General features: G+C 38.6%; 1 protein-coding gene across 1 annotated transcript in view; it reads left to right on the top strand.

Annotated features, from left to right (window-relative positions):
- Positions 1–23,524, top strand: part of THSD7A (thrombospondin type 1 domain containing 7A) — a 465,539-nt gene that overhangs the window by 423,826 nt on the left and 18,189 nt on the right. The window contains exons 19-23 of the mRNA XM_003252566.3: positions 1,206–1,321; positions 5,082–5,199; positions 5,450–5,595; positions 6,033–6,207; positions 10,519–10,692. Coding sequence (XP_003252614.2) covers positions 1,206–1,321; positions 5,082–5,199; positions 5,450–5,595; positions 6,033–6,207; positions 10,519–10,692 — 729 coding nt within the window. The remainder of the gene's footprint in view (positions 1–1,205; positions 1,322–5,081; positions 5,200–5,449; positions 5,596–6,032; positions 6,208–10,518; positions 10,693–23,524) is intronic.

Here is a 23,524-nt window from a genome sequence, read left to right as displayed (position 1 = left end):
ATAATTATATATTAAATGACAGAAATACTTATCTGGGTTTTTTTTTTTTAGTAAACACTAAGATAGAGGAAACAAAAATGTCACACAGACATTAGCCCTTAAAGTAGGTTGTGAATATGCTAAGTGTTCCTACATAAGACAACCTCTCACTTTGGGAAGGTGAATCTAAAATATTTTTGGCACAGGTATCAGATTTATTCAAAAATGTCTTTCTTTTTCAGAAGATGCTTAATTGCTAAAACATACTGGGGCAACAATTCGTGAGGTGTGGACAGTTGATAAACATGATTAGTCACCAATCTTAAACTCGCCAAAGATTATAAATCAATGCTATAAAAGGTGCCGATAAAAATTGATGAGTATTTTCAGGAAAACAGGTTTATTATAAATTGCATTTTTCCCCTAAAACTCATTTAATACCATCAAGGCGCATACTCTAAGAAAGAAAATCTTTTATTGGTTTACATGAATTGGGACAACACCAAAGCTTACTTTGGAATTTTTCCCAAGTAATTTTCACTCTGAAACAAACTCAAGAAACTGTACAATGACACATAACAGTCATATTGGCTGTTTCTTTTGGTTTTTCTCTTGTTTCCTTTGATGATACAAAAAAAATCAAAGTTATCTGGGACGTGCCATGTTACCCAGGGAAAGAGGTGTCTTTTGTGTCTTCTTGCAAAAGACATAAAATAAGAGAATTAATAAATATGGCCAAAGTGATTTTTATCACTTTAATAAATGTATGCATTTTCTTGCATTCTAAATATGGATAAGAAATAAAATATATGTTTTATTTGAATATAACTACACAGTTAAAGTACCATCTGTCACAATTATGATTATTTTGCTAAAAGTAATGCTAAGATTTTAAATTATATTTTTATTGGGAAAAAAAGTTTTTAAGTGATATTGATCTGTAGGCCAAAGCCATTTTTACAGTGTCACCAAACGGCTAGCTATCAAGATTTTCGAGTAGACATCTGCCTTTAAGAATAATCCCTGTAGCTATGTACAACCTCAGCAATTCCATTTGACTCCTGATATGTTCAAAGCTGGGACCCATATGCTCTGCATGGGGGATGATTGATCATGGGGCTTAGGAAGCAGTTGTGAATTAAATATGGGATTCAGGTCATCAGAGTTTCATTTGAAATCTGTTTCATACTTAGCCTTCTGTTCTGATGGGCTTCCCTTTTTTTCAGACTGGAGTACATGTCAGCTGAGTGAGAAGGCAGTTTGTGGAAATGGAATAAAAACAAGGATGTTGGATTGTGTTCGAAGTGATGGCAAGTCAGTTGACCTGAAATATTGTGAAGAGGTAGGTGGATGCTGTGTTATATCTTCGTGAGAGTAAATTCTTCCCTAATAATTTCAATTCATGCTGAGCCAAGTGACCCGTGCTCCATGCAGCTCATTGCCAGCAGATGTTTTTCTGCACTATTCACAGGCTGTTAAGTATGTTCTTGAAAAGACACAATGTCCAACACTACTGATTCCTACATATAATTTCCTGTATTTTCTTCTGCTTGGAGCCCAAAGGTATGCTAATTAGCCTATTCTGAAAGAAATGCTTGGGGAACAGTAAGTAAGGTGAATAAAAGCAATAAATTTTAATCAGACTGCTTATCATCTTTGTAATTTGATGTGAATTTTGTGTAGTGCCTGGGACACCTGCCAAGGTCCATCATTTATTCTCCTTGTTGCTAAACATTGATCACATGTGGTTTCATAGCAGATTTTGATATTAGGATCTAATACCCAGCTGTGACCCTCTAAGTACTCAGGTCTGATTAAGAGCGAGCCTCAAATTCAAACAAAGGAATGAAGTCAGCCATTACTATCTTCTAGGTACAGAGAATTGTAACTGGTATTATCTAACTGATTAAAGTAATGTCATACCTAGATGTGAGCTTCTGAAATGTGAAGAAACGTAGTTGTTGTCCTTTCTTAGTTTTTATGAAGCTACACTTTATGTTGTAATAATTTTATCTAATTTCCATACCAAAAACATGACAAATGTTGACTCTCCATGCATCTGAGGTCCACTGGGTCAAATACTAACCAAGATGAGTAGGAGCCTCAATAGATCTAGAATAAACCAGAAGTGGTTTGTAACCTCATTAGAGTTTAATATACACAGTCACCACGTCTTCTGTCTACACATCCTGGGGTTATTACAGCCCGCAGTAAATTGTTCCTATACCTAGGGGAAAACTCTAAACAGAAATATTTTAATTCATTTGATATGTTTATCATGCGGACCTAACTTAACTTTCTTACATCTCTGTTCGTGAGAGCAGAGCATCCACATGTGTTGAAAACACAAATTTGTTTAGTTAATAAATGCCTCCTTCTATATAACGTTGTAACGTTACCTAATGTATTCATTATTTAAACTTGAATAATTGGAAATTTCACACTTGAATCATTTTAGTTTCGTAACCAATAACATTGAAGCAATATAACCATTGTAAGAATAATGTCAGTATTGAGCCGGGTGGGGTGGCTCACGCCTCTAATCCCAGCACTTTGGGAGGCTGAGTCGGGCGGATCACCTGAGGTCGGGAGTTCAGGACCAGCCTGACCAACATGGAGAAACCCCATCTCTACTAAAAATACAAAATTAGCCAGGCGTGGTGGCACATGCCTGTAATCCCAGCTACTCAGGAGGCAGAGGGTGCCATGAGTCAAAATCGCACCATTGCGCTCCAGCCTGGGCAACAAGAGCAAAACTCCATCTCAAAAAAAAAGAACATCAGTATTAATGAAGATAATGGTCATATACTGGCTGGAGAGCTTGCTGTGATCTACTTCTGATTGATTAATATGTCTGTTTTTTTGCAAACAAACGTACTCCTTGGTCGGAATGAAATATAAAATAAATGAGAACTTTGCGAAAGCTGAAACCTAAGCATACATGACCAATTTTAAACCATTTCATATGATTAAAGGACAAAGCTGTAAACCGAATTCTTGATTTCTTACATTGAATATGAGTAAAAACCTGGGAAATAACTAATTTTAATTACATGGGAACATAGATAACTTTAAGACTTTAAGCTTACATGCAAGTATTATAATATTTGAATGTTGCGTGGCAATTAGGGACTCCTAGTTTTAACATTCTAGCAAATACTGTCTTCAGGGACTTAAAATTTGACTGTGCAACACTGCATTCAGTGCCACATCAGTAGGTAACACTTGCTGCTTCCCTAACAGCCACAAAGAAAGATGGCATTATTATCCAACAAAGAGGAAAATTAGAGTTAAACCTAACCAGCTTTTATGTAGTATTTTTATCTTCAGTGTTTTTCAGACATTTACTCATTGGATACCTAGTAATTGGTTTCTTCTTTCCTATTTCTTAGATTTTTGAATAGATTTCTTTTTAATTTATTTAGACACATGTTTAGGTAAATGAGAGAGCGAATTACAAGAGAGATATAATCAATGTAAGGAAAAAAGTAGTACAGGACTAAAATGTGTAAGTGGTGGATATGTAAGTCAGTAATAATTGAATCCTGTGATTCAAACTCTCCCCATGAAACTGTTATTTAGCTTAAATGTAACACTTATTTTTATCATATCACCTCAAGATTCCTATCTCCAACCTCCCATGACTTTTAAGAGGCTTTATGAGGCTTCAATTGAGTGATATGGTAAAAGTTTTCATACCAAATACTCAGCTCTGTCAAGTATTACTGGTGTAGAATATAATGGGAGTGCCTGCAGAGAGATGTATTACACAAAGCTTTGATCTGATCCTCTCTCAGTGGATAACTTCGAGCTATACTTGAAACACAACGTAATGTTTCAAAATAAATTTTTGCCATTATCTGCTGTATAAATTAGAAAATATAAACTTCTCTTTCATGCAGAAATAAAAACGGCCTTGGAAATTCCAGGAATTACTAGTTTTAAAAACTTATATTCTCCTAACAAGCTCTTATATTTTCCTATTTCTTTTTCTTTCTTTTCTTTTCTTTTTCTTTTTTTTTTTGGAGACAGAGGAGTCTTGCTCTGTTGCCCAGCCTGGAGTGCAGTGGTGCCATCTCAGCTCACTGCGACCTCCACGTCCTGGGTTCAAGCAATTCTCCTGCCTCAGCCTCCCAAGTAGCTGGGACTACAGTCATGCACCACCAATCCCAGCTAATCTTTATATTTTTTTTAGTAGAGGTGAGGTTTCGCGATGCTGGCCATCATGTTCTCAGGTGATCCGCCCACCTCGGTCTCCCAAAGTGCTGGGATTACAGGCATGACCCACCGCACCCGGCCGACATTTTCCTATTTCAATGCTACTTTGTACCATAGAGATTTTAAATGTTGGAATATACAGTAGAAGAATTTGAAACCTCATCTTATATTTTTAAAGCAGAATATTTAAATAAGTAATGGAAACCAAATGCCAATAAAATGGTACAACATTATTATCTGATGAGAAGGTTTGACACCAACATAACTGAATTATACCACAGTTGAGTTTTAGAAGTGAAAATCTTTGTTTTAAAAAATGCACATAAAATATTCATAATCAAAAAAAACTTTGGCAACCCATATTTCTTTATTTAAAAGATAGCTGATATTTTATATTATTTCAATACATGATATCATTAGTTTTGAGTATGAATATATGTTTAGAACCTTTTCCTTTTGTTTTTCAGTTTAAGATATGTAAAAATAAATAACATCCCTAAGATAGTTGTAGATCAAAATATTGATGATACTAGTTTTTACCTAATGGAAAGTATTTATGCTTATATTTATTTGTTCCTCATTTAGGGAAATTCAACCAATTTGGAGGTTAAGTCTACTTTTTTTCATTGCTTATTGAAAACACTCAAACAATACATAAGTATAGATTCAATGGGCCCCTTCTTTCATCCTGTGCCCCTAACTTCCACCCTCCTAGGTCAAACCACTTTATACTTTTAATAGTTGGATGTTTGTCCCCCAGGTAATATTTTATTCTGTTATGTGGCTTGCTTTTTCTCCCTCCTTCTCTTCTCTCTTGTCACCTCGTTCTCTGGTTCCCTCCCCCAATTTACAATACACATCCTGATCTACCTCTGTTCTTCCAGCTTGGCTTGGAGAAGAACTGGCAGATGAACACGTCCTGCATGGTGGAATGCCCTGTGAACTGTCAGCTTTCTGATTGGTCTCCTTGGTCAGAATGTTCTCAAACATGTGGCCTCACAGGTTTGTTTGTACCATAATTTTTATTAGGCTAATGGTCAAGGAATATGAAATAAAATATCCCTCTTGCTTTAACCCATATCAGATAATCTTCAGAAAGGTTGGATTGGTTGTCTTTCTTTCCAAAACATCTAAGCCTTACTTGTTCCTGGATCGCCTCAGGAGATATCACTGTGATGCCTTCTCCCAATGAGATATATGCTTGCAAAACCATAACATATATTAAAGTTGCATCACTTTGTATCTCTAAAAGGAAAAATGATCCGAAGACGAACAGTGACCCAACCCTTTCAAGGTGATGGAAGACCATGCCCTTCCCTGATGGACCAGTCCAAACCCTGCCCAGTGAAGCCTTGTTATCGGTGGCAATATGGCCAGTGGTCTCCATGCCAAGTGCAGGTATCAAATCTCAAGAAGTTGTAAGGAAGTGTGTACTCTATCTGCAGAGATTTTATCTGCAGGAAAACAGATAAAAATAACATGTTAGAAATATGTTTCAGAGCTCACAGATGACAAGCTTCTTAAAATTTGTATGTACCTTGCCATTTTATAACCATTTAATTAGTTTTGATAACAAAAACTCCATGCCCTATATTTTTTAAATCATTTGGAGACTGATTCATTTTAACGAAAATTTATTTTCCTGTCTTTAGCTAGGAAACAAATTGTTCAATGTATCCTTTATTGCTAGTGCCCTATAGGGCTTCTTCCCTAGGGTTTCAAATCCTTCTCTAAATGTTCATAAATCAAAGTCAATGGTGCAGAGATAACTAAGTGATGAGCTCTCTAATGAAGTATTTCTCTTTTTCTAATTAGTTATTTCTTCTCCATTCCAGGAGGCCCAGTGTGGAGAAGGGACCAGAACAAGGAACATTTCTTGTATAGTAAGTGATGGGTCAGCTGATGATTTCAGCAAAGTGGTGGATGAGGAATTCTGTGCTGACATTGAACTCATTATAGATGGTAATAAAAACATGGTTCTGGAGGAAACCTGCACCCAGCCTTGCCCAGGTAACAACGGCAAAGGAGAATTCATATTCTGATTATTTTTTCTTAGGACAAGGGCCATGAAGGGGTTGCATATAAAGTATAAGTTACAGGATGTCAACAGTCTTATTCAGTAATATCTATGCCAACAGCTCAACAGTATGCCTGTGGGGAACAGGACGCTGTCTCATTATTTCCAGGTAGGGGTGAAGTCCAGGTCTCCCATGTGGCCTCTCAACACCCTCTGGAGTTTTAACATCTGCAGGAGATGGTATTTAAGGCCTTAAGCCCATGCTCCACAGAAAAGGTATGAGATAAAAGATGAGAAAATAAGGACAAAACATAACCTTTTAGGGATTTCCAGAAGAGAGAAAGAGAGGCCAATGTTTAAACACATAATGGCTAAAAACAGATTAAGTCCTCATAATAACAGCTTGCCCTGGGTCCAGGGTAGAATGAACAACAAACTCATACCTAGATAAATGTAGTTAAAACATAAAATATAGAAAAATAATTAGTAAAGTCTTCAGGAAGAAAAAAATAGATTATCTACAACTGGAAGACAAAATAGCAGTATGGAGGAAACCATTGAAAGATATTATTCAGATTCGGTGTTAGACACAATAGGTGCATGCAGTAAAAGTAGAAAGAAAATTTTGTACATCAAATAGTATTGAAAAAATGGCAGACAGTGATAAGCTAATATTCATGAATTTGGGCTTGATGCAGAGAATTGTAGAGGAAATTTAATGTCAAAATATGCCAGAAAACCCATCCTTGAAAAAGATATAGATAGGGGCAACAATTTATTAGTGGACTGGAAATGAACAGATTGAAAATGAATTACCTGTATTTTATCCCCAAGTGGAAAATTTGTATACTCCCAATTTGCTTATAATTATGATTTTAAAATTGCATCTCTTTTACAGTATTTTCTTTTGAATATGACCTCAAAATATTAAAAATTACGGATTTGGCAAAAATAATGGGGCATAAAACACATTTTCTATATAAAAGGATGTGATTTAAGAAAATTTTAAAAGTGCATAACATATATCAACAAAAATTTGTAAATGGGATTGAGTCCCTAAAACCTGGAAAAACTGACATGGGTTAGCTATTTATTCACTCATCGAGTTACTTATTCCTTCATAAAAAAAAATCATTTGAGATGATAAAAAATGGTAGGGTATAGTTTAAGATGAACTGAATGAAATTGAACAATAAATAAAATAACCCTGATAGGGGTTATTTTGAGGACAAGCCCCCTAGACTCTGAAAATATCCAACTACTGTATTGATCTTTGCCCACATGGATATTTTCATCTACTTCAGGTCAAGAACTAAACTATTTTTAAAAACCAAAAATCTGAATAGCAGCTCCTTCTCAATGAGTGTAAAGGTTCAGCTATGCAAGGTGAATAAGTTCTGGAGATCCGTTGTAAGACATAGTGCCTGTAGTTAGCAATACTGTATTGTATACCTAAAAATGTGTTAAGTGGGTAGATCTCATGTTAAATGGTCTTATCACAATAAAAAATAAAATAGAATAAAATAAAATTTAAAAATAAAGTAAAAGAAAAGAAAATCTGACTTTCTAACGCCAGGCAAAAGTGTTGCTGCCAACAGCCTTTTGCTGATCCAGCAATTCCCCTTTCATTTCCTGCTGCTGAAGCTAGTCTGATATCATTTAAGATCTCACACACAATTCAATAAAATCATTTCGCTTCACTGCAGACCCAGCCTAAGACTGTGGCAGCAGGTGACAGCTCCAGGCAGGGCCAAGGACTGAATCTTTGGACCTTGATGTGCTGAATGGCTATAGAGGCAACAAAAAGTGACCCTTGGCTAAAAGTTGTAAGACCTCCTTTTCCAAAACCAAATCTCCAGCACCAGTAGTAGGATCATTGTGACATTCACACCATTGAGCAGAACGGGCATCCTTGTCAGACTGTAGTGTATGCCTTACTATGGACACTCCCCACGTGATTTCATTATACTTCCTGCAGCACACTCACTCACTCATTTGACTGTTATTTATCAAATGTAATTACAGGTCAGGCCCTGGACTTGAGGTCAGAGAAACAGACCCTGTCCTTGTATAGCTTACTTTCTAAAGGAAAGAACAATTGCTAATCTAATAGTGACATAATATATAATCTATAAGATTATAATCTGTGGTAAATGATGTGAAGGAAAATTACAGGATCCCATGATAACATAGAGCAAACACATTGTTTTAATTAAAGTAATTGCAAATCTAGGAGGAGGCTGCTCTTCTCTTCTAAATTACAATCTATTCATTTCAGTTCCTCTCTTGCTAGTTTTCTCTAATGATGGGTTTTGAAAGCTAGCAATATGTGAACTAATAAGCTTTAAAGAGTAGAATACTGAATTAGGAAATACATTTCATGTGTTTAATTGTCATATCTTTGGCAGGCATGGGGTAATTTAATTGTTATTACAATGGTTTACATGGTCAAAATAGAAAAGTGTATTTAGAACAAGGGAGTATCTCACTCTCATTTGCTGTTATTAAATCTTTGAAGCCTGACATGTGTTACTTAGGGGCGATAATTACATAACTCACAGACTATCATTAAAAGATTTATTACGTTTTGTTGCAAAATAAATGATGCTAAATGTGGATTGCCACAAAGATAAAGCCTACTGGTGAAAAGGGATGTTTTCTTTCCATGTAATTTTCGATCACTGAGGTGAAATTTTATTACCTTCATATTGACAGGAATTTTTTTAACTTTAGCAGTTTTCCTACATAATTAAAAACTGAGTAACTCCAAAGTGACGTTTCCTAGGAAATAAAAGTGTTTCTAAAACTTTCTCAGACTACTTAGAACTTCTTTCTAGTTTCTTTTTCCTTTGCATTTCCAAAATTTACTAGAACTTTCTGTACTTCAGGAGTACCAATTACATTCTTTAACAAAGGCCTACAAAAATCACTCCACTTTGCTATTATGTATATATATGTTAGTCAATAATTCATGTCTTACCAGGACTTCTTAGGCATGACACAAGAAGTTTTTCCATTAATCAGATCTCCAGGCAACTTTCTGCTAATACCGGTCACCTTCAGCATAATATAAGGCAATATGAATTATTCATATCACCTGGCTAGAATAAATAAGTGATAAGAAACTCTTGTGAATTTGTGTCTATCATAATTGACTGTGTACTCTGAAGAGTATCACAAAGCAGTAACTCTGAAGAATGGATGGGTTAATGGAAAGGGTGTATTTCATAAAATCTTTTCTGTTCTTAAAATGGCTAAAGATTTTGGAAGCATGGATGCACTATGGCCAATCAATTGCACTCCTAGGTACATAACCAACAGAAATGCATATATAAGTTCATCAAAGGACTTGTACTGAAATGTTTACAATAACATGATAGGAAAAATTTACAACTCCCCACATGCCCATCAATAGTAGAATGGATATCTAAATTGTGATATATTCACACAATGGAAAGTTGTACGAATGAAGAAATTAGAACTTCATAAATGTATGATGGATCTCACAAACATAAATGAGAGAAATAAGCCAGACCCAAAAAAGTACATACGGTATGACTTCATATATCACACAAGGGAGGGTTTTGAGATCATGGGAATGTTTCCTTCCTTGATTTGGGTGTTGATCACATGATTATATAATCAGATTATCGAAATTCAGCTATCTGTGCATCTGTGATATGTGATCATTTTACATGTTTGTTATCCTTCAATAAATAAATATTTTAAAGAGAAGTTGATTGAGGATGTAGATCAGAGGAAATAGTGAGCATTATTTCCAGTACTGTGACTGCTCAGTTGTCTCTCTCACCTCCACTCTTCTGGGAAGAAATAGGAATGAAAACATAAAACCAGCTCTGTCAGCCTTGGACTTCAAACTTTTTCAAAATCGTGAATACCTAGAAGACTAATTCTGTTTATATTTAGGCTTTCTTTGAGTATACCTCATGTGTAATAAACCACTTTACTATGATAATGACAAGAATGGTAGTAGGTTTTGATCAATATTTGTTATATCCTAGGAAGAGATAAATTATGGTGGATGAGCTCCTGTCAGCCACAATTTACCTTTGATATCATTAAGCAACACATAGACCAGTAATAGCCATACAGAAAATAACAATATATATACAAAGTTATACAATTACAAATTTACAAATATTAAATGCTTATTTAAATCTTATAAATATTATGTGTGACTGGGACACCTAAAAACATTACCCACTGGGGTTGGAATTAAAATGATTATCGGGCTGGCTTTTCTCTGTGGATATGGGTGTAAATTACAAATCTGTGTTTTACAGGTGACTGTTATTTGAAGGACTGGTCTTCCTGGAGCCTGTGTCAGCTGACCTGTGTGAATGGTGAGGATCTAGGCTTTGGTGGAATACAGGTCAGATCCAGAGCAGTGATTATACAAGAACTAGAGAATCAGCACCTGTGCCCAGAGCAGATGTTAGAAACAAAATCATGTTATGGTGAGTGCTACCATTCATATACTCTATCTTAAGCAAAAGCATAAGATTAAAAAAAAATAGTCTGTTAAAAATAAACAAATTTGGCCAGGCACGGTGGCTCACACCTGTAATCCCAACACTTTGGGAGGCCTAGGTGGGCAGATCACCTGAGGCCAGGAGTTGTGAGACCAGCCTGGCCAACACGGCCAAACCCCAACTCTACCAAAAAAAAATTATGCATGGTGTCAGGCTCCTGTAATCCAAGCTACTCAGGAGGCTGAGGCAGGAGAATCACTTGATCCCGGGAGGCAGAGGCTGCAGTGAGCTGACATTGCACCATTGCACTCCAGCCTGGGCAACAAGAGCAAAGTTCCATCTCAAAAATTAATTAATTAATTAATTAATTAAAAATTTACTCAGATGTCACTTAAGGCTGAGGACTAAAGTAAGGGGAAGATTCTGAATTCTAAAGATTGGAAAGACGGAAAATCCTGCCACCCGTCATAAATAAGATGTGAGTTTTGCAAAAATGTTTCCCAGTTTTATGAGCCCAAGAAGGCTGAGATAATTAGGAGCACATTATTTGTACACTTATAACAATTATGATCAGGTAGGAATCTAACAATCTTCAATTTATTTAAATCAAATGACAGAATTAAATAAAAATGACAAATCCACAGCAAAGTGTGAGATTTTACTATATTTTTTCAAATGGATAAATCAAATTATTGGTAAAAATTGATTTTAATCTAAATTTTACTTAGAACATCTATAAACATCTATGTTTATATGTCTGTGTGAATGTATACACACATAGAATCATTCACTCAATGTAAGCAATACATCTTCAAGAATCACAGCATTAAATGTCAGTTTGGGAAACAACACGCGAAGACTTGGAAACAAAAGAATTGCAAAAGAATTGCTATTTGATAGAGGGTGTGGAGCTCAACAAACAACTCTTAATGCTGCTTATGTTCTGAAATAAGTAATATGACATAGTAGCAAATAGGAGACAAAATATCACCTTTCTTACTGAAAAGTTGAAGACAAAAGCTTGAAGTGTTAGAAAAGAATACTTGCAGTAAAAACCAAATGGGCTAGATGACTTAGCCCAAGAACTAGATAGAATTACCTGCTCTGTCAATTTAATCTTCCTAAATTTATCAACTAGGTAAAACACTCCATATGCTAGGACAGGATAAGTAAACAGTAAAGAAAGTTCAAAAGTTACAATAAATAAAATAATTCCCAAGGCAAGAAAGAAAAGTATTCATTCCAAAATGACAAGGAAATAAAATTAGGAATCAATAGAACAATGACAAAAGAAATCTCCACACGCACACTTTAGAAGTGTAAAATCATACTTGTAAAGCATTATACAGCAAATGTTATATGGGATGCAGCAAAGAAGTACCTAGAGGAGAGCTTGAAGCTTTAAACTCTTCTATAGAAGGGAGAAAAGTTAAAAATGAACTAAACATTCAACTGAATATTTTTAAATTTTTTAAATTATACTTTAAGCTCTAAGGTACATGTACACAACGTACAGGTTTGTTACATATGTATACATGTGCCATGTTGCTGTGCGGCACCCATTAACTCGTCATTTACGTTAGGTATATCTCCTAATGCTGTCCCTCCCCCCTCCCCCCACCCCACAACAGGCCCCGGTGTGTGATGTTCCTCTTCCTGTGTCCAGGTGTTCTCATTGTTCAATTCCCACCTATGAGTGAGAACATGCGGTGTTTGGTTTTTTGTCCTTGCAGTAGTTTGCTCAGAATGATGGTTTCCAGCTTCATCCATGTCCCTACAAAGGACATGAACTCATCCTTTTTTATGGCTGCATAGTATTCCATGGTGTATATGTGCCACATTTTCTTAATCCAGTCTATCATTGTTGGACATTTGGGTTGCTTCCAAGTCTTTGCTATTGCGAATAGTGCGGCAATAAATGTTATGTGTGGATGTGTCTTTATAGCAGCATGATTTATAGTCCTTTGGGTATATACCCAGTAATGGGATGGCTGGGTCAAATGGTATTTCTAGTTCTAGATCCTTTAGGAATCGCCACACCGTCTTCAACAATGGTTGAACTAGTTTACAGTCCCACCAACAGTGTAAAAGCATTCCTATTTCTCCACATCCTCTCCAGCACCTGTTGTTTCCTGACTTTTTAATGATCACCATTGTAACTGGTGTGAGATGGTATCTCATTGTAGTTTTGATTTGCATTTCTCTGATGGCCAGTGATGATGAGCATTTTTTCATGTGTCTCAACTGAATAAATTTTTAAGAAAAGTAAAAAGGAAATGAAATGCAACCAACATGGATGAGTATAAATTCAGTGAGATAGAAAATAAATAATCAACAAAACCAATAGATTGTTTTTAGAGCAAACTGACAAAATAGACCAGCTCATGGTAAAATCAGTGAAGAAGAAAAAAAAAAGCAAAGTCGTCATTACCATAAATAGAATAAAGTTTAGAAAAATAGAATATAATTCTGTGAATAGTTTTTTCTAACAAAAGTAAAAATATCAAGATAATTTAGGTGATATTTTATCAAGAGTAATGAAAAACCTATACCATAGATTATATAACTATTTTCAAACCTATGAAATACATATTCACACATGCACACAAACTAAAACTTAAATGGCTTTAATTATGAGTTTTCCCAAAATTTAAAGAAACAGACAACTCCTTGTTGAGATTTGATCAGGTTGGTGGGAAAAATATTAGTTGTAATAGCCACGAAACCCTTTTGGAAGGTCTGAGGGTTTTCACATGACTTTGATAATAGACCTGGCAGAAGGTGGCCTGGTCCCATTACCTTTAGTTAAATAGATTAGAGTAGTAAACAACGAGATGTGAGGAAGTTACCTAGTTAGCTTGTTTACCCATGTGGTCTCAAGATGAGCCTTTGATGCATGCTTTTTGCTCCAGAAGTCCACAATGTCAATTACCCTCTAATGGCATTGACTCAAGCTTTTGTTAACTAATAAATGTGAGTCTCCCTCACTGATCAGGGCTGTCTGCAGTGACAAACCTCTCTTGGTGTGTAGATGGTCAGACACTCAGCAAGACTGGCAAAAGATAATCAGTGTACGTTTTATTCATCCATCGCTGGGGTCAAGGTCTGCAGGCAGACCCCCGCAGCTAATGCCCTCTTGTGAGGAGCAATACCTCAACTCCTATTTATGTGAAATCTTTTTTTTTTATAAGAACATACTTTTTTTTAAAATTTGAATTACATTTATTTTATTTTCTTTTTCTAATTAAAGTTCTGGGGTACATGTGCAGAACATGCAGGTTTGTTACATAGGTATACACATGCCATGGTGATTTGCTGCACCCATCAACCCATCATCTACTTCATCTACTTTAGGTATTTCTCCTAATGCTATCCCTCCTCTAGCCCCTGCCCCTCGACAGGCCCCGGTGTGTGATATTCCCCTCCCTGTGTCCATGTGTTCTCATTGTTCAACTCCCAATTATGAATGAGAACATGCAATGTTTGGTTTTCTGTTTCTGTGTTAGTTTGCTGAGAATGATAGTTTCCAGGTTCATCCATGTCCCTGCAAAGGACATGAACTCATCCTTTTTTATGGCTGCATAATATTCCCAGTAATGGGATTAGTGGGTCCAATGATATTTCTGGTTCTAGATCCTTGAGGGATCACCATGCTGTGTTCCACAATGGTTGAACTAATTTACAGTCCCACCAACAGTGTAAAAGCATTCCTATTTCTCCACATCTTCTCTAGCATCCATTGTTTCCTGACTTCTAAATGATCACCATCCTAACTGGTGTGAGATGGCACCTCATTGTGGTTTTGATTTGCATTTCTCTAATGACCAGTGTTGATGAGCTTTTTTTCTTATGTTTGTTGGCTGCATAATGTCTTCTTTTGAGAACTGTCTGTTCATATTCTTCGCCCACTTTTTCATGGAGTTGTTGTTTTCTTGTAAATTTATTTAAGTTCTTTGCAGATTCTGGATATTAGCCCTTTGTCAGATGGATAGATTGCAAAATTTTTCTCCCAATCAGCAGGTTGCCTGTTCACTGTGATGATAGTTTCTTTTGCTGTGCAGAAGCTCTTTTGTTTAATTAGATCCCATTTGTCAATTTTGGCTTTTGTGGCCATTGCTTTTGGTGTTTTAGTCATGAAGTCTTTGCCCATGCCTGTATCCTGAATGGTATTGCCTAGGTTTTCTTCTATGGTTTTTACAGTTTTAGGTCTGAGGTTTAAGTCTTTAATCCATCTTGAGTTAATTTCTGTATAAGGTGTAAGGAAGGGGTCCGATTTCAGTTTTCTGCATATGGCTAGCCAGTTTCCCCAACACCATTTATTAAATAGGGAATCCTTTCCCCATTGCTTTTGTCAGGCTTGTCAAAGATCAGATGGTTGTAGATGTGTGTTATTATTTCTGAGGCCGCGGTTGTGTTCCATTGGTTTATGTATCTGTTTTGGTACCGGTACCATGCTGTTTTGGTTACTGTAGCCCTGTGGCTGTGGGTTTGACATAAATAGCTCTTATTATTTTGAGATACGTTCCATCAATACCTAGTTTATTGAGAGTTTTTAGCATGAAGGGGTGTTGAATTTTTTCAAAGGCCTTTTCTGCATCTGTTGAGATAATCATGTGGTTTTTGTCATTGATTCTATTTATGTGATGGATTACATTTATTGATTCACATATGTTGAACCTGCCTTGCATCCCAGGGATGAAGCCAACTTGATCGTGGTGGATAAGCGTTTTGATGTGCTGCTGGATTTGGTGTGCCAGTATGTGATTGTGGATTTTCGCGTCAATGTTCATCAGGGATATTGGCCTGAAATTTATTTTTTTTATTGTGTCTCTGCCAGGTTTTGGTATCAGGATGATGGTGGCCTCATTAAATGAGTTAAGGGGGAGTCTCTCTTTTTATATTGTTTGGAGTAGTTTCAGAAAGAATGGTACCAGCTCCTCTTTATACCTCTGGTAGAATTCGGCTGTGGATCTGTCTGGTCCTGGGCTTTTTGTGGTTGATAGGCTAATTACTGCCTCAATTTTAGAACTTGTTATTGGTCTCTTCATGGATTCGACTTCCTCCTGGTTTAGTCATGGGAGGGAGTATGTTTCCAGGAATTTCTCTCTTCTAAATTTTCTAGCTTATTTGTGTAGAGATATTTATAGTATTCTCTGATGGTGGTTTGTATTTCTGTGGGATCAGTGGTGATACCCCCTTTATCATTTTTTATTGAATCTATTTGATTCTTCTCTCTTTTCTTCTTTCTTAGTCTGGCTAGCCATATATCTAAATTGTTAATCTTTTCAGAAAAAAACAGTTCCTTGATTGATTTTTTTTAAGGGTTTTTCATGTCTCTATCACCTTCAGTTCTGATCTTAGTTATTTCTTGGCTTCTGCCAGCTTTTGAATTTGTTTCCTCTTGCTCCTCTAGTTCTTTTAATTGTGATGTTAAGGTGTTGATTTTAGATCTTTCCTGCTTTCTCCTGTGAGCATTTAGTGCTAAAAATTTCCCTCTAAACACAGCTTTAACTGTGTGCCAGAGATTCTGGTATGTTGTGTCTTTGAACTCATTGGTTTCAAATAACTTACTTATTTCTGCCTTAATTTTGTTATTTACCCAGTAGTCATTCAGGAGCAGGTTGTTCAGTTTCCATGTAGTTGAGCAGTTTTGAGTGAGTTTCTTAATCCTGAGTTTTAATTTGATCGCACTGTGTCTGAGAGACTGTTTGTTTGTCATGATTTCCGTTCTTTAGCATTTGCTAAGGAGTGTTTTACCTCCAACCATGTGGTCAATTTTAGAAAAAATGCAATGTGGTGCTGAGAAGAGTGTATATTCTGGGCTGGGCATGGTGGCTCATGTCTGTAATCCCAGCACTTTGGGAGGCCGAGGCAGGTGGATTACAAGGTCAGTAGTTTGAGAACAGCCTGACCAATATGGTGAAACCCCATCTCTACTAAAAATACAATAATTAGCTGGGCATGGTGGCGGGTGCCTGTAGTCTCAGCTACTCGGGAGGCTGAGGCAGGAGAATCACTTGAACATGGGAGGTGGAGGTTGCAGTGAGCCGAGATAGTGCCACTGTGCTACAGAGCAAGAGTCTGTCTCAAAAAAAAAAAAAAAAAAAAGAATGCATATTCTGTTGATTTGGAGTGGAGAGTTTTGTAGAAGTCTATTAGGTCTCCTTGGTCCAGAGCTTAGTTCAAGTCCTGAATATCCTTATTAATTATCTGTCTCATTGATTTGTCTAATATTGACAATGGGATGTTAAAGTCTCCCACTATTATATTATTGTGTGGGAGTCTAACTCTCTTTGTAGGTCTCTAAGAACTTGCTTTATGAATCTGGGTGGTCCTGCATTGGGTGCATCTATATTTAGGATAGTTAGCTCTTCATGTTACATTTATCCCTTTACCATATGTAATGCTCTTCTTTGTCTCTTTTGATCTTTGTTGGTTTAAAGTCTGTTTTATCAGAGACTAGGATTGTAACCCCTGCTTTTTTTTTGCTTTCCATTTGCTTGGTAAATATTCCTCCATCCCTTTATTTTAAGCCTATGTGTGTCTTTGCATGTGAGATGGGTCACCTGAATACAGCCCACCAATGGGTCTTGACTCTTTATCAAATTTGCCAGTCTGTGTCTTTTAATTTAGCCCATTTACATTTAAGGTTAATATTGTTATATGTGAATTTGATCCTGTCATTGTGATTCTAGCTGGTTATTTTGCCCATTAGTTGATGCAGTTTCTTCATAGTGTCGATAGTCTTTACAATTTGGTATGTGTTTGTGCTGGGTCTTCCCGTAGACCCTGGCCGACCAATGAATGAAATGAGTACTTGGACACAGATATGCAGTGTAAAAGCAGCTAGGGGTCTGCCTGGCTCTAGTTGCCAAAAGTGCAGCCCCGAGAAGCTGGAGCTGCATGCTTTTATTCAGTGTAGGCACGATGCCAAAAGCCTGGAGCAAACACAATCTGTGGGTAATTAACATTTATTGTTCCCCTTCCAAGGAACATCACATGTGTGGATGATCAAAGATTGGTTCCTGGTCAACACAAGTAAACAAGCCTGTTTAAGATAAATTCCCCTACACTCCCTTGTACCTACTCCTTGCCCTCTGCCTCAGGGTCAGAGAACAGCTGCCTTTGGCTATTCTCCCCCAAAGCCAGGCAGAGCCTTCGGACCTTTCAGAAGGCCTGCTCCTTTCCCTATAGTTTCTTGAACCACTCTGACCGATCCACATGTTTGCAATGGCTGGTACCAGTTTTTTCTTTCAATATTGAGTGTGCCCTTTAGGAGCTCTTGCAGGCCTGGTGGTGACAAAATCTCTCAGCATTTGCTTGTCTGTAAAGGATTTTATTTCTCCTTTGCTTATGAAGCTTAGTTTGGCTGAATGTGAAATTATGGATTGAAAATTCTTTAAGAATGTTGAATATTGGATCCCAATCTCTTCTGGCATGTAGAATTTCTGCAGAAGGACCCACTGTTAGTCTGATGGGCTTCCCTTTGTGGGTAACCTGACCTTTCTATCTGGCTGCCCTTAACATTTTTTCCTTCATTTCAACCTTTGTGAATCTGATGATTATGTGTCTTGGGGTTGCTCTTCTCGAGGAGTATCTTTGTGGTGTTTTCTGTATTTCCTGAATTTGAATGTTGGCCTGTCTTGCTAGGTTGGGGACGTTCTCCTGGATAATATTCTCAAGAGTGTTTTCCAGCTTGGTTCCATTCTCCCTGTCACTTTCAGGTACACCAATCAAAGGTAGATTTGGTCTTTTCACATAGTCCCATATTTCTTGGAGGCTTTGTTTGTTCCTTTTTATTCTTTTCTCTCTAATCTTGTCTGTCTTCTCACTTTATTAAGTTGATCTTCAATCTCTGATATTGTTTCTTCTGCTTTATCAATTTGGCTATTGATACTCGTGTATGCTTCATGAAATTTTTGAGCTGTGTTTTTCAGCTCCATCTGGTCATTTATGTTGTTATCTAAACTGGTTATTCTTGTTAGCAATTCGTCTAACCTCTTTTCAATGTTCTTAGCTTCCTTGCATTCTGTTAGAACATGCTCCTTTAGCTCAGAGGAGTTTGTTATTACTCACCTTCTGAAGCCTACTTCTGTCAATTTGTCAAACTGATTCTTCATCCAGTTTTGTTTCCCTGCTGGCAAAGAGTTTTGATACTTGGAGGAGAGGAAGCATTTGGGTTTTTGGATTTTCAGACTTTTTGTGCTGGTTTTTCCTCATCTTCATGGATTTATCTACCTTTGATGTTGGTTACCTTCAGATGGGGTCTCTTAGTGGATGTGCTTTTTTATTGATGTTAATGCTAATCCTTTCTGTTTGATAGTTTTTCTTCTAACAGTCAGGACCCTCTGCTGCAGGTCTGCTGGAGTTTTCTGGAGGTCCACTCCAGACCCTGTTTGCCTGGATATCACCAACAGAGGCTGCAGAACAGCAAAGATTGCTGCCAGTTACTTCCTCTAAAAGTTTTGTCCCAGAGAGGCACCTGCCAGATGCCAGCCAGAGCTCTCCTGTATGAGGCATCTGTCAACCCCTGCTGAGAGGTCTCTCCCAGTCAAAGACACAGGGGTCAGGGACCCACTTCAGGAGAGAGTATGACCCTTAGCAGAGGTCAAACACTGTGCTGTGAGATCTACTGCTCTCTTCAGAGCCATCAGGCAGGGATGTTTAAGTCTGCTGAAGCTGCACCCACAGCTGCCCCTTCCCCCAGGTGCTCTATCCCAGGGAGACGGGAGTTTGATCTATAAGCCCCTGACTGGGGCTGCTGCCTTTCTTTCAGAGATGCCCTGCTCAGGGAGAAGGAATCTAGAGTGGCAGTCTGTCTACAAGGGCTCTGCAGAGCTCTGGTGGGCTCTGCCCAGTTCAAACTTCCCAGCAGCTTTGTTTACACTGTGAGGAGAAAACTGCCTACTCAAGCCTCAATAATGGTATACACCCCTCCTCCCACCAAGCTTGAGAATCACAGGTCATCTTCAGACTGCTGCACTGGCAGTGAGAATGTCAAGCCACTGGATCTTAGCTTGCTGGGCTCTGTGGGGGTGGGATCCACTGAGTTAGACCACTCAGCTCCCTGGCTTCAGCCCCCTTTCCAGGAGAGTGAACAGTTCTGTCCCGCTGGTGCTCCAGGCCCCGCTGGGGTATGAAAAAAAACTCTTGCAGCTAGCTCAGTGTCTGCCCAAACAGCCACCCAGTTTTGTGCTTGAAACCCAGGGCCCTGGTGGCGTAGGCACCTGAGGGAATCTCCTGGTCTGTGGGTTGCAAAGACCATGGGAAAAGCACAGTATCTGGGCCAGAATGCACTATTCCTCATGGCTTCCCTGGGCTAGGGGAGAGAGTTCCCCAACCTCTTGCACTTCCCACGTGAGGCGACACCCCACCCTGCTTCAGCTCGCCCTCCATGGGCTGCACTTACTGTCCAGCCAGTCCCAATGAGCTGAGCCGGGTACCTCAGTTGGAAATGCAGAAATCACCCACCTTCTGCATCAATCTCACTGGAAGCTGCAGACTGGCACTGTTCCTATTTGGCCATCTTGGATCCAGGATCTCCCTATGTGAAATCTTAAAAAAAAAAAAAAGTTGAGATTCTGGGCAAGATGGCCAAATAGGAATAGCTCCAGTCTGCAGCTCCCAGCAGGATCAATGCAGAAGACGGGTGATTTCTGCATTTCCAACTGAGGTACCCAATTCATTTCATTGGGACTGGTTGGACAGTGGGTGCAGCCCACGGAGGGTGAGCTGAAGCAGAATGGGGCATTGCCTCATCCGGGGAGTGCAAGGGGTCAGGGATTCCCTGCCCTAGCCAAGGGAAGCTGTGAAAGACTGTGAACGGTGTACTCCAGCCCAGATACGTCACAGTCTTTGCAACCCGCAGACCAAGAGATTCCCTCTGGTGCCTATGCCACCAGGGCCCTGGGTTTCAACCACAAAACTGGGCGGCTCTTTGGGAAGACACCTAGCTAGCTGCAGGAGCTTTTTTAAATACCCCAGTGGCACCTGGAATGCCAGCGGGATAGAACCATTCACTGCCCTGGAAAGGGGGCTGATGCCAGGGGGCCAAGTGGTCTGGCTGGGCAGGTGCCACACTCACAGAACCCAGCAAGCCAAGATCCACTGGCTTGAAATTCTCGCTGCCAGCACAGCAGTCTGAGGTTAACCTGAGATGCTCTAACTGGGGAGGGCCGTCTGCCATTACTGAGGCTTGAGTAGGCTGTTTTACCCTCACAGTGTAAATAAAGCCACCGGGAAGTTCAAACTGGGCAGAGCCCACCACAGCTCAGCAAGTCCACTGTGGCCAGACTGCCTCTCCAGATTCCTTCTCTCTGGGCAGGCCGTTTGTGAAAAAAGACAGGAGCCCCAGTCAGGGGCTAATAGATAAAACTCCTATCTCCCTGGGACAGAGCACCTGGGGGAAGGGGCACTGTGGGTGCAGCTTAGGCAGACTTAAACATCCCTGCCTGATGGCTCTGAAGAGAGCAGCAGATCTCCCAGCACAGCATTTGATCTCTGCTAAGGAACAGACTGCCTCCTCAAGTGGGTCCCGACCCCATGTCTCCTGACTGGGAGACACCTCCCAGTAAGGGATGAAAGACACTTCATACAAGAGAGCTCTGGCTGGCATCTGGCAGGTGCCCCTCTGGGATGAAGTTTTCAGAGGAAGTAACAGGCAGCAATCTTTGCTGTTCTGCAGCCTCTGCTGGTGATATCCAGGCAAACAGGGTCTGGAGTGGACCTCCAGAAAACTCCAGCAGACCTGCAGCAGAGGGTCCTGACTGTTAGAAGAAAAATTAACAAACAGAAAGGAATAGCATTAACATCAATAAAAAAGGACGTCCACTCAGAGACCCCATCCAAAGGTCACCAAAATCAAACACCAAAGATAAATCCACGAAGATGGGGAGAAACCAGCATAAAAGGGCTGAAAATTTCAAAAACAAGAATGCCTCTTCCCCTCCAAAGGATCACAACTCCTCACCAACAAGGGAATGAATAAAACTGGACGGAGAATGAGTTTGACAAACTGACAGAAGGTGGCTTCAGAAAGTGGGTAATAACAAACTCCTCTGAGCTAAAGGAGCATGTTCTAACCAAATGCAAGGAAGCTAAGAACCTTGAAAAAAGGTTAGATGAATTGCTAACATGAATAACCAGTTTAGATAACAACATAAATGACCTGATGGAGCTGAAAACCACAGCTCAAAAATTTCGTGAAGTATACACGAGTATCAATAGCCAAATCGATAAAGCAGAAGAAACAATATCAGAGATTGAAGATCAACTTAATGAAATAAAGTGAGAAGACAAGATTAGAGAGAAAAGAATAAAAATGAACAAACAAAGCCTCCAAGAAATATGGGACTATGTGAAAAGACCAAATCTACCTTTGATTGGTGTACCTGAAAGTGATGGGAAGAATGGAAAACACTCTTCAGGATATTATCCAGGAGAACTTCCCCAACCTAGCAAGACAGGCCAACATTCAAATTCAGGAAATACAGAGAACACCACAAAGATACTCCTCGAGAAGAGCAGCCCCAAGACACTTAATCATCAGATTCACAAAGGTTGAAATGAAGGAAAAAATGTTAAGGGCAGCCAGATAGAAAGGTCAGGTTACCCACAAGGGGAAGCCCATCAGACTAACAGTGGATCTCTCTGCAGAAACCCTGCAACCCAGAGGAGAGTGGGGGCCAATATTTAACATTCTTAAAGAAAAGAATTTTCAATCTGTAATTTCACATCCAGCCAAACTAAGCTTCATAAGTGAAGGAGAAATAAATTCTTTACAGACAAGCAAATGCTGAGAGATTTTGTCACCACTAGGTCTGCCTTAACAGAGCTCCTGAAGGAAGCACTAAACATAGAAAGGAACAACTGGTACCACAAACATAACAAATTGTAAAGACCATCAACACTATGAAGAAACTGCATCAACTAACAGGCAAAATAACCAGCTAGCATCACAATGACAGGATAAAATTCACACATAACAATATTAACCTTAAATGTAAATGGGCTAATGCCCCAATTAAAAGACACAGACGGGCAAATTGGATAAAGAGTCAAGACCCATCAGTGTGCTGTGTTCAGGAGACCCATCTCACATGCAAAGACACATATAGGCTCAAAATAAAGGGATGGAGGGATATTTACCAAGCAAATAGCAAAAAAAAAAAAAAAAAAAAGCAGGAGTTGCAATCCTAGTCTCTGATGAAACAGACTTTAAACCAACAAAGATCAAAAGAGACAAAGAAGGGCATTAAATATGGTAAAGGGATCAATGTAACAAGAAGCGCTAACTATCCTAAATATAGATGCACCCAATGCAGGAGCACCCAGATTCATAAAGCAAGTTCTTAGAGACCTACAAAGAGAGTTAGATGCCCACACAATTTAACACACCACTGTCAATAATAGACTGATCAACATGACAGAAAATTAACAAGGATATTCAAGACTTGAACTCAGCTCTAGAACAAGCAGAACTAATAGACTTATACAGAACTCTCCACCCCAAATCAACAGAATATACATTCTTCTCAGCACCACATCACACTTATTCTAATATTGACCACATAATTGGAAGTAAAACACTCCTCAGCAAATGCAAAAGAACGGAAATCATAAACAGTCTCTGAGATCACAGTGCAATCCAGTTAGAACTCAGGATTAAGAAACTCACTCAAAACTGCACAACTACATGGAAACTGAACAACCTGCTCCTGAATGACTACTGGGTAAATATATTCTCTGAAACCAATAAGAATAAAGACACAAAGTACAAGAGGGAAGTTTATAGCACTAAATGCACACAATAGAAAGC

Source organism: Nomascus leucogenys, chromosome 11, assembly GCF_006542625.1.
Source record: "Nomascus leucogenys isolate Asia chromosome 11, Asia_NLE_v1, whole genome shotgun sequence".
Lineage (NCBI taxonomy): Eukaryota > Metazoa > Chordata > Mammalia > Primates > Hylobatidae > Nomascus > Nomascus leucogenys.
The sequence above is the reverse complement of the archived record's forward strand: the minus strand, read 5'-3'. Positions and strand labels throughout refer to the sequence as shown.